This window comes from Triplophysa rosa, linkage group LG15 (genome assembly GCF_024868665.1).
Source record: "Triplophysa rosa linkage group LG15, Trosa_1v2, whole genome shotgun sequence".
Lineage (NCBI taxonomy): Eukaryota > Metazoa > Chordata > Actinopteri > Cypriniformes > Nemacheilidae > Triplophysa > Triplophysa rosa.
In genome coordinates this window covers 2,346,435-2,365,026 of record NC_079904.1, presented here as the reverse complement: position 1 = coordinate 2,365,026, position 18,592 = coordinate 2,346,435, and the positions used below count along the sequence as shown (strand labels likewise).

General features: G+C 38.6%; 1 protein-coding gene across 2 annotated transcripts; it reads right to left on the bottom strand.

Annotated features, from left to right (window-relative positions):
* Positions 1–1,213: 1,213 nt before the first annotated feature.
* On the bottom strand, positions 1,214–17,369 carry LOC130566069 (kinesin-like protein KIF3C). 2 transcript variants are annotated; one of them, XM_057353288.1, is made up of 9 exons: positions 17,267–17,369; positions 15,634–17,060; positions 9,778–9,879; positions 9,437–9,559; positions 6,201–6,319; positions 5,916–6,032; positions 5,694–5,799; positions 5,440–5,606; positions 1,214–4,207 (listed from the first exon to the last, which is right to left on the bottom strand). In XM_057353288.1, the coding sequence occupies exons 2-9, from the start codon at positions 17,047–17,049 to the stop codon at positions 4,093–4,095; spliced, it is 2,265 nt and encodes a 754-aa protein (XP_057209271.1). In that variant the 5' UTR covers positions 17,050–17,060; positions 17,267–17,369; the 3' UTR covers positions 1,214–4,092. The 2 variants fall into 2 exon arrangements, with proteins under 2 accessions (XP_057209271.1, XP_057209270.1); XM_057353287.1 differs by having other exon boundaries at positions 15,634–17,366.
* Between the last annotated feature and the right edge of the window lie 1,223 nt (positions 17,370–18,592).

Here is an 18,592-nt window from a genome sequence, read left to right as displayed (position 1 = left end):
TGCCCGGTCTCTCTCGCTTGCTCTTTGGTGACACGATGCAATATCTGTCACAGAAAATCAGTTGCAACCTATTTTACACTTTAACCACATCAGGATTATTTAATAAAGAAAATATTATTTTCTGAATTACAGCAATCAGAATTCAGAATCAGTCATTTTGGAATATATTGCTGTTTATAGATTGTAACTTGTGCAACGTCCAGAGATGAAATACAGCCGATGAGGAGCCAGTTTATTTCTGTGTCCGTGACATCTTAGAAGCGCAGGGAGTGTTAAACCTTTGTAGAATGTGATCACATGGACTGACCCCCCCCACACACACACACGCCAGTTGAACATTTACTCATGCTTCATGCCATAAACCGGCGATTTCCAAGGCTTTGCCTTTAGCTACACTTGGAATGAACTCACATAAATTGGGTCACCTTTTAATAGTCAAAACATGCACCCCACAATTGAGACATTTCACGAGTTCCCCAGTTCATACAGTTCTTGGGTGTACATTTTTACCACAGATTCCAGAACTGCCTGTCCAAGGTAGTTATGAGAATGTCACAGAAGTGAGGTAAGCAGCTGTTATATTCTTGCATTAAAAAACTCTATGCACATACACAGACTATTCTGGTCAACAGATTCTAAATATGTAATTTAGACAGGTTGTTAAGGGAAAAATGAAACTAAAATCAGTGCTTTTTATACAAACGCAAATGAGTACAAAGGTCAGTCATGTATCTGCTGTTATGCTGCCATCTGGCGGTTTATAAATAGTCCTTAGGAAAATTAACCATGGTAACCATGTTTTTTTGCTTTATTTATAGTAAACCATATTAACCACACATTTCTGTATTAACCACACATGTCTCATCACAATAACCATATTTTAAACATAAAACTGGAAATCAAGTGCGACCAATCTTTATTTTAAACACTTTTACTGTATTAAAACCATGGTAATTTTTTCTGGGGGGGGCGGGGGGTTGTTGGGAGGCTCAGGCCTGCTTGGTACTGAGATGATAGGGGGTTATTATAGGGAGATTATTTGACCAGAACAGCTGTGTGCCTTTTAAAGGTGACACTACTCCTACATGAACACTAATTGGTGTATTAAGTATTTTATCCAACAGGGGGCAGTAAAGGCTCTACTGCAGCTCCTCGTGATGATTAAATAAATGTTATGTTTATATTCATAAATTAGTGTAAAATATTACCGACTTAAAAAACATTAAATAACGACTTTAAATTCCCATTATTGTACTAATAATTTAATTAAAGAATGCTACAAGACAAAAATAGACTGAATGTATTGTATTGACATTGTATTGTATATCTCTCAATTTTAGAATACAGGTTGATTATTTATTTGAAGAGAAAAAACAGAAAAAGTGAGGAGTGGGGGTAGTGATGCATGAGGAAAATGTCCAATGACCAAAAAGTGGTTGTCATGGAAACAGAGATGAATTTCTGGTCCGCGGCTCGATCACGTCCACTCTTGGAATTCGCGATTCTCTGCTTCTCTATCCGGCGTAAGTTTTCATCTTTATTTATCTATTATATTATTTATACATATTTATAGTGAACATATCACCTGTCTCAGACTGTGATGTGACACTGGCGAAAGTGAAATGAAACGGTTCAGCAGCAGAACGTGACACCGCACGAGACCTCCAGCATCCCACCGATTATCCGTAACGGAAGGCGCCGCGTGGGCACGTGCGTCAATTATTCAGAGTAGATGCCTGCTTCAGCAAGCCCACTATATAAACCACCATCCATCCAGACAGAGAGAAAGAGAGATTGTCTTACTCGTGTCCTCAATGACAAGTAAGAACAATTGTGATATAAGTTATTCAATACATCCGAGGTAAAAAACCACACTGAACCGGAACATTCCTGTTTGATTTGCTGTCACTGTGGAGACAAACTAATATTGTTTCTATACCAAGATGTTACCAACCCTCACACAACCTTTTTGAATTTCTGACATTTCATTAAGACATATTGTGTTGACTGCCAAACAACACACTTTCTGGCACACATGAAAGAAACGTTAACAAACACGCCAGAGAACTGCTCATTTAATTCCATTCACTGAGAGCAACTCCATGTGCCAACAACACACAACTCTGATGCACATAGACACACATAGATCTTCATCTCCACATGTTCATAATTACAGTAGAAGGGCATCTGGCTGGAAACCTTGGCTGTTGCTGCAGAAGAAATCAAGTAAGCAAGGCATATCTGTGTGTTGATGTGTTTGCGTGTTTTGTGTCCGTGATCTCTCATTGCTTTAAGTTAGTGCAGTGGTTTAAAGGTTAAAGCAAAGCCCAGGTCATATAGCACATGCTCGGTATCTACAGATCACACATTTTAGATCCAGGGTCCCCACACCATTTGAAAGTTGAATTTCCATTGCGTTTCCAGTCTGTCATTATGAAGTAAGCCATAACTTAAAGTCCCAGTGAAATTAAAAATGACAATTCTTATTTTTTCATGAAATACTGCAGCGTTTATAGTAAATAGCTTATAAATGTGGGTCATTTTCGTTTTAAAATTCATGTTCCCTCATAATCTTCATTTAAAATCTGAAAATGCACTTCCGTCCTGATCTGAAATGACATAAATTAGACGGCTTGACCGGAGCATCCGTTAACTCCTCCCCTTCAACTGTCAGTCTGCTGCCAGTTTCATTTCAAAATCAATGCAACAGCTGTTACATATCCAATCAATTCGGAGTGAAATACGCAAGCCACGCCCACTCAATTTCTCCTTTGAAATTATTTTTCACTCGGAAATGTGCCAGAATACGGAAGTAAAAACGATCACAACTTCCGGTTCACGGCGACTTTAAGGTTGATTCACCCCAAAAATGTAAACACTATTTACTTCGAAAGTGTTTAAATTAACTTGATATAATAACATTGACTGGCAAAAAGGCTTTTGTTATATCATAGGCAAGAACTGTGATTTCTTACTTGCATAAATAAAAGGCTACAGACAGATTTTTTAGGTGGAATGTGTCAAATCTGTCCCATTAGCAGCACCAAATTAAATTTCAATCGGATTATTTGGCTGTCCTGATTGGGGTAGTAATATTGAAATGACACATCACCTTTAAGAAAAACTGAAACCATTTATATTATCTATATAAATTCCCATAACGTTTTTATGTAAACTTTTTTCCACATAAAAAATAGTGTTAAAAATGTCTCCTTACCACTATTTACAACAGAAAGCCTATAATAATGATTTATGATTTGAACTGTCTCGTACACTTTCGAGGGAAATGTCTGACATACTTTGACTTCAACTCACGCAAAGACAAGCACATTGAGTAACCTGCAATTTTACGGCAGTAATTACGGATTGCAACTCTAATATTTAATTTACGTGACCTTTCCAGGCCTGGAAATCAAAATGTTGAAATTCCCTGATATTTCCATATTTTCCACGCCCGTGGGAACCCTGCAGATCCATCCTTCAGCCAGACAGACATCTTCCTTCCGGAACCCTGATCAGAATTACAAAGACACACACATACAGTAAGACATGCAGATAGAAAGAGAGACAAGCCTCTCTTTAGCTCTCTTCTTTACATTAGGTCACAATCCCCATCCGTTTGGCTTCCATCATCTGAGGCGTGCGTTTTCCAGACGTGATGCTTTAAAGTCAGAAAGTAAACGCTGAGGTTGACCAATTGGTTTGGAAGCAGCGAAGTGAATCTCAACAAACGTGACAGTTTGACCAGACCTCAGGTGCCGGGGTGAGGTGAGAATATTCAGTGCTGTCATTTGATGGCAGTTATCAAAGTGTCTTCAGGTCAAAACTGCCCCGAGGAATAACACACAGAGAGCAAGAGATGAAGAGAGGGGAGTATTGTTTGTAATATCAATCGTTTTATTGGTCCTGGAGAGTAAAAAATTAGCATGAACTGTTTTGTCCCGCATCGAGCGGACAGCAGGGACGTGGGCAGGTTTTCCGGGATCCTCGTTTGATGGAGATGGAAGGGTTTGTCTCACCCTGTCTTCCTCAATATATGTTGTGTTTAGTGTCTATTGTTTAATCCTCTGTGGTGTTATGGTAATTCCTGTCTCATTCATTTGCCGTTGCCATGGTGATGTTTTGTGGGTGTGGCAGACCGTGGGACCCTGAGGATGCCAGAGAGAGGGCGGAGCTTGAGGAGGAGATGGCTTGTGGAGACTGGCACCTGCACACAGAACACATGTGATGTCATCACGATGACACCAATACATTGGCTATGTGCAGAAAAGTGTAAAACCACACTCCTCAGACTAGTTTTGCAGTGTGGGTGTGGGTATATATTTTTGTATATATCTGCACTGGACTACTACTTCGGCCAAAATGTGCAAATTCTAGTCAAAGAATGACTCATTTGAAAATCCTAATATAAGATTTGAATATAAGGTTTGATTTATTTTTGATATCTTTAATTATATTTGTGTTATTTCATCATTTTGATTAGATTACCATTTTGCTAAAATGTGGAATACAATATTATATAATATGAATATATATATATGTATAAAACAAGAGATAAAAAATGCCCTACACTTTTTGACTGGTATGGGTAATTGAAAAATATACAGTATCCTGTGTCATATGTTGTGACCTAGCAAAAAATTTGGAGAAAAAAAGGTTAATGATATGTTATATTATTCATATTTATAAAATAAAATAGCATAAGAGAGATATTTCTTCATTGTTCGTTTTTTGGCTGTTACACCATAGGACACATTTACAATTTATTTGTCAACTACCCACACTGTACGCTTTTTCAAAATACAAATAACAATATTAAATAAGATCAAATAATGACTCCAGATGAAGATCTTCAAGGTTGATGTTGCTTATGATTCATTGATCACAAATAAAATGGAATGACCCCCATTGCATTGTGGGATACTGAGTTCAGAGTTTATCCAAATTGTAACTACAGTACATACAGGCAATCCCTATAATGTGCACAGCATACCTACTACATACAAATTCTATTAGATATCCATTCTCACATCAATGAACCAATGAACCAAAACCAAATCCACAAAGAACACATGATCTGTATATATTGAGATTACACTGCCTCTTATTATGTATGAACTATTTATAATCCTATTTTACTTTTAACAACACACACAAATCATTCACAAATCCAATTTCATCATCTGTAGTCACGCAAGAGTCATGGAAGGCCAGTGGTCTTAAAACAAACTGAAAGATGCATTATTATTGTTATTGATTTAATTTTTAACACCATATTTTAGCAACAAGATTATTTTCATGACAAAACACAGAAGAATCAAACATTCTGAAAAAAACAACAACAATTATATACGACCTTTAAGATTTACACAAGATTAAAACTCTAACAGACATTCTGAAGATGGGAGACGGATGATTTAAACATTCAATCATACTGACCACGACTGAGACTTTCGCACCCGTCCTGCTGCAAATTTCTCTCTGTAAGTAGAGTTCTCCAGCAGAACGTCTTGAGACGGTTCTATCTCTGATCCAGACTTTGGGGAGTCCAGTTGAAACACGACAGGAGGAGTCATGTCCAGTTCTAGAACCATTATATTCTCCGCCTATAAAGACACACGAGGGCCCGTCACAATAAATCATGCACATAATAACCCAACCAGACATATCTCTCTGTCTGTTCATAAACATACCCTGTATCTGGAATGAGCTCCCATCGCTATGGCAACCCTAGCGTGCTGGCTGATTGGTCGCTTGTATCCCACGGCGGAGGCGGGTCTTTTCATCTGCGTGAATTTACTGCGTCAAACAATAACAACATTAGTATCAGTGTGTGTATTAATGAAACACGTAATTCATGTTGTAAATAACACATCACTCAGCTTAAGGTCACGCAGAGGTCAAAGTTCACTCACTTCTCTGACGGGACGAGAGGCTGAAACTTCCACTGATCTTCCTCAGCGTCAAACTGAAGTCTGTTCATAATTTTATTCTTTTCTTCAGGAGGGATGAAATTCTCTATAATCAGATACCTGCGCAGACGTAAACACACACGATGACACATTTATCAGTTTGTGTTTACACTACAGAATGATTGATATGGGTTTCAAGAACCTCCATTTGGTGCATAATGGTAATGTTAAAAAAGTAATGGTCAAAAATAGTTTTCTTTTTGTTGAGAAGTTTGGACTCGGACTCACTTGAATTTGAGTTCTCTGGTCAGTTCATTTTGAGTTTGTTCCAGCTCCTGTCGACTTCTCACATGTTCGTCATTTACATCCTGAATATCTGCCTTCAGAGACTGAAGCTTTGCATACAGCTACACACACACAAAGAGAGAGAGAGAGTTCTGATGGACAGGTAAACAACAACATTAACTTGTCCATATATGGAGTGGCTCAAAGATGACGTATTTTGTTGGCTAACCCGGAAGTAAGCGCCGCGCTGGTTCCCTCGACCGCATTTTCCCCATAGACTTTTGAAAGGTCGCAAAAAATACGCTCCGTGATTAACAAATGTTCATGATGTTTACACGTTTTGTCTATTAAAACAATCTTTACAGATTAACACAATATTTGCTATTTTTGAAGCCTAAATACAATCGGCAGAAGTAAAAAGCTTACACGATGCTAAAACAGACTACACTATGGCCGCTCGATATCAACGTCACCACCACCAAGCCTCCCTTTCAAACTTTATTAAAAACGTGTTCCCTTGTGAATTACTATTACTATTAATATGGATCCAAAACAATGATTTTAGACATTTGTGCCCATGTTGCATTATTTGTGAGATGTATACAGTATGCGCGATGACGTCTAACGTCCCCGCCAAAGGAAGTAGTCGCTTTTAGCAACTTGTTAGCAACCGCCGTTTCAAAGACACAATAAAGGCTTAAAAAATCCCAAGCGGGTTATAATTGCTGTGTTTTATGTCGTATATTAAAACATGAAAATATTCAGAGGTTTTGTCAGCTACAGACCTTATTTTGGGCGATTTACCAAAAACCCGTCCCATAGACTTTGCGGCGATGGAACCGGAAGTCTTAAAATGCTAACTCGCTTCTGGGGTTTGCATACAAAATGACGTCATCTCTAAGCCACTCCATTAGTCATCAATCATCCACACTGAATCAATGAATGAATGAATAACAATGTTGTCTATGCAATATAGACAACATAGAAAATTACATAGAAAATAATTTTCTTATTCAGTATTTTCTGTCTAGTTTTCTAGTACAAAATCAATTCTGATACATTCTTGAATCAAGATACATTTAAACGAGATGCAAAATGACATAAGATATCAAAATTGCTTAAAAATCTAACAGCAAAAATACACTTATATAATATATAGCCTAATTATATACAAAAATCTTGTCCTTTCAAATGAAGTATATTTTTCTTATTCCACTGGCACATCTTTTTTTCTTATTTTAAATATAAACTCATGTAAAGGGACAGTTGACCCTAAAATAAAAATTCTTCCATCACCCTCATGTCATATCAAACCTGTATGACTTTTCTTCTCTTTTTTGAACACATAAGAAGATATTTTGAAGAATGTTGACAACGTTGAACCCCATTGACTTCCATTATATGGACACGAAACCACTGAGACATTTCTCAAAATATCTTCATATAAATCTATCTGACGTACAGTGTATATTACATTTTTATACATCAGAAATTGACTTTCAGAAAACCACACTTAATATCTTTATACATCATTCTGCTTCTCAAGTTATGGCTGGAATACACTACAAGACTTTTGCTCAGATTTTTGCCCAGATCTTCAGTCTGGAGTTGTTGCAGAAAGTCTGCGCCAGTCTGCAGATTTAATCATGTATTGTTTTCTATGTAAACGTTCAAAAAGTCTGCAAGTGTATGATGTCTAGTTTTTTAGATTTTAAAAGTCTTGTAGTGTATTCCAGCCTTTAATGTATCTTTGTTTAAAAGTTTAGATATCTGTACTAAAAAACAAGACAAAACTTTAAGTAAGCAGTTCATTTTGTTGCAGTGCATTAGTCAATCATCACTTTTATTCTCCTGTAATGAACATCAGTTCTCATGCTCAGTGATTCAGTCAGTTAGAGGGAGTTCAGCTTTGGCACCCAATGTCACGCAGCAGGGGTTAAAGGTGAAAGCTCAGGAAGGAAATATATAAAGCTCATATAGAGGTCGGGTGTGGCACTTGCAGGCAGCTGAAGGTGTAACATTGACAGGCCTCAGATCAGTTCTGCTTCTGTAATGAAGGACAGAAGCAGACAGGAACTGTCGGACAGGAAGTCCAATGAAGTGATGAAGTGATGTCGTCTGAGAGGAAATGAGGTGTGGTTAGGTGCGGATGAAGAAGAGAACGAGACTTTAGCTCAGTTCTGTTTTGTCTGACTAATAACGAGAATAGAATAAAGCTAAAAGTAAATAGATGGATTATCAAAAAATCTTTACAGGACCGGAGGGACGTTTTTAGAGGTTAGCATGCTACGGGGTAGCGATGAGGATTAATGCAGAATTAGCTGCTGTGAAAGCGTTTGTGTTTTGTTTGCCTTGGCACATCAAGGCTAGCATTGAACATTAGCCGCTTAGCCTCTGATAGTCAGCGATCAAGCATGTGTAAAACAAACTAACCTTTTTGTACTGATAAAAGGTTTTCATGGGGAGGTTGGGGGGGGTGTCAGGGGGTTCCGGGGGTCAAGGGTCCAGAATTAAATGGGAGCAAGAGGAACAGGGGAGTTAGGGAATTCAGAGCTGAGCTTTGTCTGTCTGTCTGCCTTAGCAACCATCTACAGTAGCAACACCCTAGCAACCACTTTGTCTGTCTGTCTGCCTTAGCTTTGTCTGTCTGTCTGCCTTAGCAACCATCTACAGTAGCAACACCCTAGCAACTTTTCTGTCCAGACGGACAGAAAAGCATCGAGACGTTTAGAGGCAAAAAGACAATCTTTTCCCTTCTAGTTTGATATAAGTATTAGCCATTGATATGATAGATTTTGATCTTTTTTCATCATTTTCATCATGTCTGGCTTGACTATCGCTTATTGCTTTGGATCTGACACTCCAACTAATATAAAGGATAATTGTTATTTTTACAAATCATTTTTGATTCTATTTTATAATTCAGTTCATCTGTTTTGATTTGTCACTGAATTTTCTGCTATGTGTGTTCTGTAAATCTGCTCTGCAACAATGCAAACTGTGAAAAGCGCAACAGAAATAAACTTCCATTGACTGTAAATAAGTACTTCTGTAAGGTGTGGTATGTTTTTATGTTTGTTCTTTATTTGCATTGTGGTCTCTGGCCAGCAGAATGATCGCCAACTCCAATATGTGCCACTGGTCTCAATCGAAGGGCCTTTCCTTTATTAGCAAACAGTGAATATGATGTCAGGTATGTGTGAGAGTTTTGTTTGTGTGTGTGTGTGTGTGCATATCACCTTTTTGAGTTTTTTTGTTTTTGCTTCCACTTCTTGTTGCAGAGTGGAGAATGTTTCTCTGAGTTCTATCGTATTTTCATCCTGAACCAAGACCTGTTGCTGTATTTCTCTTTCCCTGCGTGTCTACACACACACACACACACACACACACACACACACACACACACACACACACACACACACACACACACACACACACACGCACACACATGCATGCACACGGACACACACACATCACAAAAACAGAATGGTGTTACCAGGGTCACAAAAACAAATCCATTTGATGACAGCAATAAATTTGACTGATGTTTAATGTGTGTGTGCATGTTTGTGTGTTTTACCTGTTCAGCGATTTCATGCCGTTTCAACTCAAGCATCTTTTGTTGCTCATTGGTGTGATCAATGATGTTCTTCCCACCAACCAGCAGCTTACTCTCCATCGCCTAGCAACCATAACAGACCATCAACATCAGCACCACATCACATGAAAAGGTCAAATGACAACATACCATAGTTTAAATTACATTTTTAAGAATGAGTACAGAAAAACCCTAAAACAAACTTACTGCATTTTTAGAATAAAAGCCAAAAAATGTTTGCTTCATATTTTAATCATTATTTTTTTTAAACATGCTGAAAGGGACGTTTTCACATTAAAGGGATAGTGTACCTATAAATGAGAATCCTTTCATCATTTATTCACCCTCATGTCATTTCAAATCTGTATGGCTTTCTTTCTTCACCAGAACACAAAAGAAGATATTTTGATGAACGTTTAGAACCAAACATAACTGGCCCCCATTGACTTTCATTGTATGAACACAAAACCACTGAGACATTTCTCAAAATATCTTCTTTTGTATTCCACAGTAAATGAATTATGACAGATTTTTGTGAACTGTCCCTTTAAGCTGTTTTCTATCTTAGCTCAAGTAAAGTAAAGTAAAATATGTCGCTCTTCCAGAATTTCTCTCTGCTAATCACTGTCAGTGTGAATGACCCTTTAGAGCACAACAATGTGTCTTTGTCCCACCCTGCGCTTTGGGCCAACAGTACAGAACTGTCTTTGTGGATGACGGCAGCTCTTGGGTTTGTGACACACAAAGAATATTTTCAATGGGCCGTAGCAGATACGACGACAAAGCCTGAATGTATAACCACAGCTGACCCACACGGCATTCAAAACATCTAACATAAACCCTAACGCAAAACACGTCAGACATCACAGGACCTGTCAGTGCCATTTACTGCATTTAATAAATAAAACTGATCAGGGACGAAAATAAGATTTATGGAATGGAAGAAATGAGGAGGAGACACTATCAGAGAAAGAGAGAGATGAAGATGGAGAGAGGAAGCATAAAAGATACTTTTGTCCCCAGGGATGAAACCAAAGCCTCAGTGATGGGCTATCTATCTGATACACACTGCATTAATGTACAGCTTCAGACACACACACACGCACACACACGCACACACACACACGAGTAATGTATGTATAGATTGCTCTCCTTTAGGGAATTACATCATTTCTCACTATCCTAACACCCTACGCTGGAAGTGAGACTAAATAAAGCCACAGTCATCTAGAGCATACACATGACATGAACGGAAAAGAGGATACAGAAGAGCAAGAAAGTGATGCTTTTCCCTGCTAGTTTAAAATAGCAACACACACGTATACACACTCAACGGTGGAGATGCTCTCAGTTAATGGAGACCTTTCAATCCAGACCCCACACAATCCTGTTGCCATAGCAACAGAGCTCCGGACGAGTCAGGGTCATTATGCATTCATACTGGTGAGACACTCATTGGCCAGGAGGTCTGAAGCGAGACTCCGCCCTCGCACACACACACACTGACTCATCAATATTTTAGCAAAGCATGCTGGGAGAAGACCAATGGCTGATGCTTACTGTCTGCAACAGTATGATTATATGTTTAGAGCGTGAATATAGTGTACTGCACGCCAAGGTTATTTTAGTTTACTAAAATTAAAATTTTGAAAACGTTTCTGCTCATTGAAATTAAATCAAATATTGACCTAAAAACATTGGAAAAGCTTAAACGAAATGAAAAATTTAAATGTTGCCTCAAAAAGGAACTGAAATAAGTTTAAAGCACTAAACTTATAAAAATGAACAAAAACTAAAATCAAGAGTATATAATGTATACTGTTTAGAATAGGCAAATGGGCAGGTTTGTGTAAAAATGTATTCATTCAGTACGATCTAGTAATGTGTCAAGATGTTGAGAAGCGCAGCTGGAATGACTTCTTTAGTCACATGAGAAATAAAAGGTTAAGCGCATTGCATGATGGGATATAATGATATCTGTTGTATACGGCATTGTTTGACAAAAATAGTAAGTTGTGTGTGACAGTATGGTATTCTAAACACAGCCATAAACATAAACAAAAAAAACAATTTCCTTTTTTAAGTCTCGCCCCACATCCTGTCTGTAATGACCATGATTAAATCAGAAAACTGTTTTGTGTACAGCTAAAAGTGTGCAGGACACAGCTGATTAGATAAAACAGGGCATGAGTACTGGGAATTCTCAATTAAAGTTTTAATTCAGTGTATTAATTCAGTGACAGAATGAATCTGGGGCAAAACCATGATGTTTGGAATGGCAAAGTAGATAATATACATATAATGCAAATGAAAATTCTGTTATAAAATTCAATCAATAACATGTTTTTGCAGGATCATATATACGATAACCTGCAAACCATTAACACTGCACAGAATACTGTATCCCAAAATGCAGTTCACGTGTGCCAAATAAATGTAAAAAACTTGACCCGTTAAGACATTGATGACATTATTATATACATTTTTATAAAAATGCTTTTTTCATATCTGGGATTAAATTTGGAAGCCACTCATATGCCGGGTTCATATACCTACTGTTTGAAATGATTTACATGGAATAATGCTACTAATAAAATTACTATTTCAATAAAAAGTATTTAATACTTCTAAACAAATGTTTATTCTGCATAAAATATACAGTCTACTATGTACTGTATATTCTACAGTACTGAGTCAAAAGTAAGTTATGATTCCATTCTGAATCTGATACGCTGTGCTTCCTGCGTTTAAGTTATTGTTTGGGATGCTGTGACATGATTGGCCAAAGGCCCGGGAAACAGGATGAGGTTATGAAGAGTCATCACCTGTCAGGAAACGACACACCAATCATGATGGTTATTTATAAAAAGCTTCTGTAGCCTCTCTTTCTTGATATTTAAACATATTCTGTGTTGACCCATGACTTTAGTCTAATGTTAAAAGCAAACACAAGAAATAAAAATGAACAGTTTAAGGGATAGTTCACCCAAAAATAAATATTCTGTCATCATTTATTCACCCTCATGTCATGTCAAACCTTGCAGAACACAAAAGAAGATATGAAGAGTTTGGTTCCAAAATGAGAATTGAACATTTTTCAAAAATCATGTTGTTTTATTGTGCATTCCAATTAATATCAATCAAACTGGAGTTGGTTTGTTTTGATTTAAGCCATATTATCTCAAAAATACATCTAACTAACACAATAAAACACAATAAAAACATGATAACATAATAAAAAACATGATTTCTGACCATTTTTGAAAATGGAGTTATCTCATTTTGGAACCAAACTCTTCATATTTTGAAGAACGTTGATAACCAAACAATATTGGCCCCCATTGACATTTCTCAAAATATCTTGACAATTTTTGTTTTTGTGTGAACTATCCCTGTAACGCAAAATAGGCACAAAACAACAGCCAATATTACCATGTCAATAATACTGTACTTCTTACTGTACAGCATACAATAAATACTGCCTCTCATGTGAAAATAAAATATTTAAAATATACATTTTAAACAATCGGGATACTACATTGTACTATATACTACAGAAATAGTATGCTAATCCAAAAATAACCACAGTGAAATATTTCCAGCAACCTGCTTTATCACAAGCACTCACAAGTAACACACAAGCACACGTGCACACACATGTACACAACAGCCTGAGGGGGATGATGCAGACACTTTTGTGTGTGTGTGTGTGTGTGTGTGTGTGTGTGATGTCATGCATGCAGATCTGTCAGATCACATGACCAACACACATACACACGTACACACACACACGAAATGACAGAAACTAGACTTTGTATCTGTATGTCTACACTTTTCTGTCCTTTGCTTCGCGCAATGTTGTTGACTGAGAAATACACAAATGAACACAGATTGTTTCTTGTGACTGGCTGACTGTGATGTCATCCACCATTTATTTGCTAAAGACTGTTCAGTAGACACACACAGCAGAGAACCTTTAAAGGGGTCATATGACACGGCTAAAATGAATATTATCGTTTGTTTTAGATGTAATGCAATGTGTATACATGATTTAAGGTTCAAAAGCGCTGTATTTTCCACATACCGTGCATGTTTGTATCTCCTCTTTGCCCCGCCTCTCTGAAATGCACGGATTTTTTACAAAGCTCATGGCTCTGAAAAGCGAGGTGTGCTATGATTGGCCAGTTAACCAGTGCGTAGTGATTGGTGGAATACTGCAAGCGTGTGAGGGAAATGTAACGCCTCTTACCATATTTGGAACATCAGGTTCCTCTTCAATTGTACTGACAGGTACGTCCACCTTACTTGCGTTTACATTTGGGAGGTCTTAGTCAAATCATACCACGACACGAACTGACGTAGATTTGTGGGGGTGTGGTTACACGAGGCGTTTCAGGCAGGTCTGGGTGAGCATTCGCTTTTAGATAGAATGCATCTTTTGTTCCTACACTTTAATATTTATTTTTAAGTGTCAAATACATGCATGGGCAACTTATAACACACCGAAGACACAGAAAAACACGTATTCGCACCATATGACCCCTTTAACCAGATATAAACTGTATATCTCTAAATCAGACCAGACAACATCAATGCAGAATAACATCTTAATGTATGTTTCAATATTAAAGGATTAAGAGTCCAACAAACACTTGTGCCGTGGAGGAATTTTCTCTGTCGTCATGGTTACGCTGTGATGAGATTGCAGAGATTTGCACCACAGATCAAAGCACATGGAAATTAATTTACTGTCTCTGCTTTCTCATTCTGACACACATTCCAGAAATCACACTGTTTGTTTGTTGACCTCCTTTTAATTTAGCATTGTCATTTGATCAGTACCTAATACAACAATGACATGATGTAGAGTCGTGAAAAAATTAAGAGACCACTCTAAAACCATTTTCAGTTTTTCTAAATTCTACTATTTTAAGATATGTGTTTATGTATATATGATAATTTTTGTTTCATTTTGTGAACATTGTTTATTTGTGATCATTTCTGCCAAATTCCAAATTAAAATAATGTTTTTTTATTTGCATTTATAAGCAAAAAATTGAAATGGGACCAACTGCTTAAAATAACAAAAAAGAAGCAATGCTTGCAGATCTTGAATACTGTGAAATGTAAACGTGAGTAATAGTTTTTTTCTAATTTTGTATTTTTTTTTGCATTTTGTATAAATACATGCATGGGCAACTTATAACACACCGAAGACACAGAAAAACACGTATTCGCACCATATGACCCCTTTAATAGACCATTCCATTCCAAATTAAGAGACCATTCCAAATGTTCATTTAAAAAATCAGCATTTCTAGATGTATTGTGGCCATTCCAGTCCAGTGTCTGTTAAATTTTAACAAAATCAAAGCTCAGGAGTGAAATAAAGTCATCCAACAGCATTGTGAAAGACTGACAGCAGTGATAAAAAATCCAAGTTATCACATAAAAAATACATTATGAACTTTTACTAAATACATGTAGAAAATTGGATTGCTTAAAGTGAATCTGAACTTTTTTTCTTTGCAGTTTTTGAGTTATTTTCACCTGTTTCTCCAGTTTTAATTTTCTACAAATAAATGAAAATAGAAACAATATTTTTATTTGAAATGTAGTATTTTTTTTATTAGTTTACAGAATGAAACAAAAATGATCCTTTTACCTGAACACATATTTTAAAATCAGAAAACTGATTTTTAAATGGTCTCTTAATTTTTTCCGCAGCTGTATATAAATAGTTTTTCATTGCAACTCGAAGCAAGCAAAAACACACACACACACACACACACACGCACGCACGCACGCACGCACACACACACACACACACTTACACACCTTAAATTTGGCAGTGAGGAGCTCAGTGGCCTCCTGCTCCTTCTTCAGATGTCTCATCATCCTTTCTTTCTCCTCCAGGAGTCTCTGTTTCTCCTCCGCCACCAACGAATGGTCATCTCTGATGGCCTCCTTTTCTCTCTCCAGCTTCTCCTGCTGCTCCTTCATGTACTCCTGCGCCTCCTTCTCCACACTTTCCTCATCCTCCTCACCCTCTTCTTCCTCGTCCACCTCGTCCTCGTCTTCTTCTCCAATCTTCCTAATTCTCCTGCTCCTCCTCTTCCTCCTGGTGAGCATGCCACGTTTGTCTAGCTGCGCTTTCAGCCGGGCGATCTCCTCCTGAAACTCTCTCAGCAGGGCGTCTTTGGGGTCCTCGTTGACACGCGGCTTGTTCTTGATGTTCTTAGCCCGGTTGGCGTAACGCAGGGTGGTCAGGGTCTCCCCATAATTGTAGGATGCCGGTCCCAGCGTGGCCACCATAATGGTTTTCGCGTTCCCTCCCAGCGAATCCTGAAGCAAGCGGGTAAGTTTGGAGTCACGGTAGGGTACGTGAGAACTTCGCCCGTCTACCAAGGCGGAAATGACGTTTCCCAGAGCGGAGAGGGACAGGTTTATCTTGGTGGCCTCCTTCAAACGTTCTCCTTGGACGCCCGTTTTGGTCTGTCTCTCGCTGCCAGCCAGGTCCACCAGGTTAAGTTTGCCCACGTGGATATGGTTCTGGCCATCTGGACCGAGCTGGCTGCACTCCACCGTGATGAGGAAGATGGCGTGAGATCTGGAGCTGTGCTCGTTCATGTTGGTGAAGCCCACCGACCGGGTCTGGTTGCCCACGTTCATCACGTGCTCGATCTCCTTGACGTTCTTGGTCACGAAGGAGGACAGGTCTTTGATGTAGACGCCCGAGTCGGCGCTCTCCTTCAGCTCCAGCTTCTTGCTGTGATCTTTGGCGAGCAGGTCTCTTATCTCCTCCTGATAGATCTCCAAATACGAGGCCCGGACGAGGTACTGCTGGTTCTGGGAGCGGGAGATGTGCGTGAAGATGTGCTCGAACGAGTTGGGGATGATGCCGCGGCGCTCCGCATCCAGCCACTGGCCCTGCATGGTGTACGTCTTTCCGGTGCCAGTTTGTCCGTACGCGAAGATGGTGCCGTTGAATCCGCGCAGAACCGAGTCGATGAGCGGCCGCACCGTTTCGTCGTACATGTCGCTCTGTTTGGAGCACGCATCGTAGACGGCATCGAACGTGAAGGTCTTGAGCGGATCTCCCGGACCCGCCTTTGGGTTCCGCAGGGCCACCTGGCCCAGTTTCACATCCATCTGCACGATGTTCTCATAACCCGACGATTCCTCTCTGCGGTTCAGCGGGCGACACCGAACCACCACCTTCACCGCCTCGCCGTTCTTTGCTTTCATAGACATCTCGATGCTTTCTGTAGAATGAATGGAAAGAAATGGGCGCAGCGCGCACCGTGTATTAGCTGTCAGAGGATAGCGGATGGTGTCAATATCAGCATCAGCTCCCGGTTACCGAGCGCATAATGTCAGTGCCGGAGAAAATCTCAGCTGTCTCCGCGAATGAATGAAACGCACAGCCGGTTCCGTCATGAACGCGTGTGAATAAGATGCGAAATCTCACCGATTTGATGTAGAAACGGACGATTTCACGCACGAGCGCATCTATGAGGGAATAGCGCACATCAGACGCGTTTCACTGCAGCCCTTCCCAAACGCACGCACCCCCCCCCCCCCACACACACACACACACACACAAGGGTGTCCTGCATAATTGCGGAAGACCCCGGTGGTGTGTGGGATTTGGAGTTAAATGGCTTATTCAGAAATGATTATTCCATAAATATTGGCAAATGTTACATATTCTATACCATTAAAAATAACACAACACAACACAGGACTATAAATGCAACATACAGTACACTATATAATACATTTCACTTACAAAATAGCTTTTTGATAATTATACAATTTTAAATGAAATGGCCTTTTTACATTACAATTACACGTTGAACACAGTGAATTGTGCGTAATTTAAACACATCTTCAACCACATCTAATCATATTCAGTAAATTAAAAAGTAACCATGTTTTACTAGTAACTAAACCAAACCCATGGTTACTAGGTTGAATGGTAACCCCAAATCAACCATGGTTTTGCTACAGTAGCCATATTACTCATGGTATGCTATTAGTGTTAGTGTGGTGAAACTGTGATTATACAAATGGTTTAAAAAAACACACACTATTACTATACTTTTACAATAATAAAACCATGGTTACTTTTTACAGGGGTATCATTGTCTTGAGAATAGGTACGTTTTATTATTTATAATCTTACATTTCTGTATTGTTCACAGTTTTCATGGGTTGGTTTATTGTATTGTAAGTCCATTGCGCCATCTTGTGGATTTCTGAAGTAAAAAATGTTTTTTCAGCATAAATGTTTCTGCTTGATTCTCCTTCTGATTTTGAACACATAGCAGATATTTATCCCCACACTATTTAATGACATATATGTGCCTATAATCAAATCAAAACATCACCAAAATGATCATTGCGATTTATATGAGGTTTGACAGTTTTGCACCTGTAGTATCCATCAGAATAAAAAGAGAACCTGCTTTAATAAACATATAACCAACAGTGAGACCTGTAACAGCTGACAGTGATGAACCTTTCCTCTAAAGGTGATGGACAACTCGTGTTGTACTTGGTTTAGTGAGAGAGTGATAAACATCACATTTATCTGTGAGCGATTGTGTGTTTCAGTCGTCTCTTTTCTCTGCTCTTACACAGCTTTTTTACTAGGGGTTAGGCTACTCTTGAAATTCATTACTGCAGCTCTGCACATATTGTTGGCTCCTCCATGCCAAATTCCTTTTCCCTATTTGTCCGTAGCTTTAGATGAAAGCATCTGCTAATTTAAGATATAGCCTGAATGTCAATT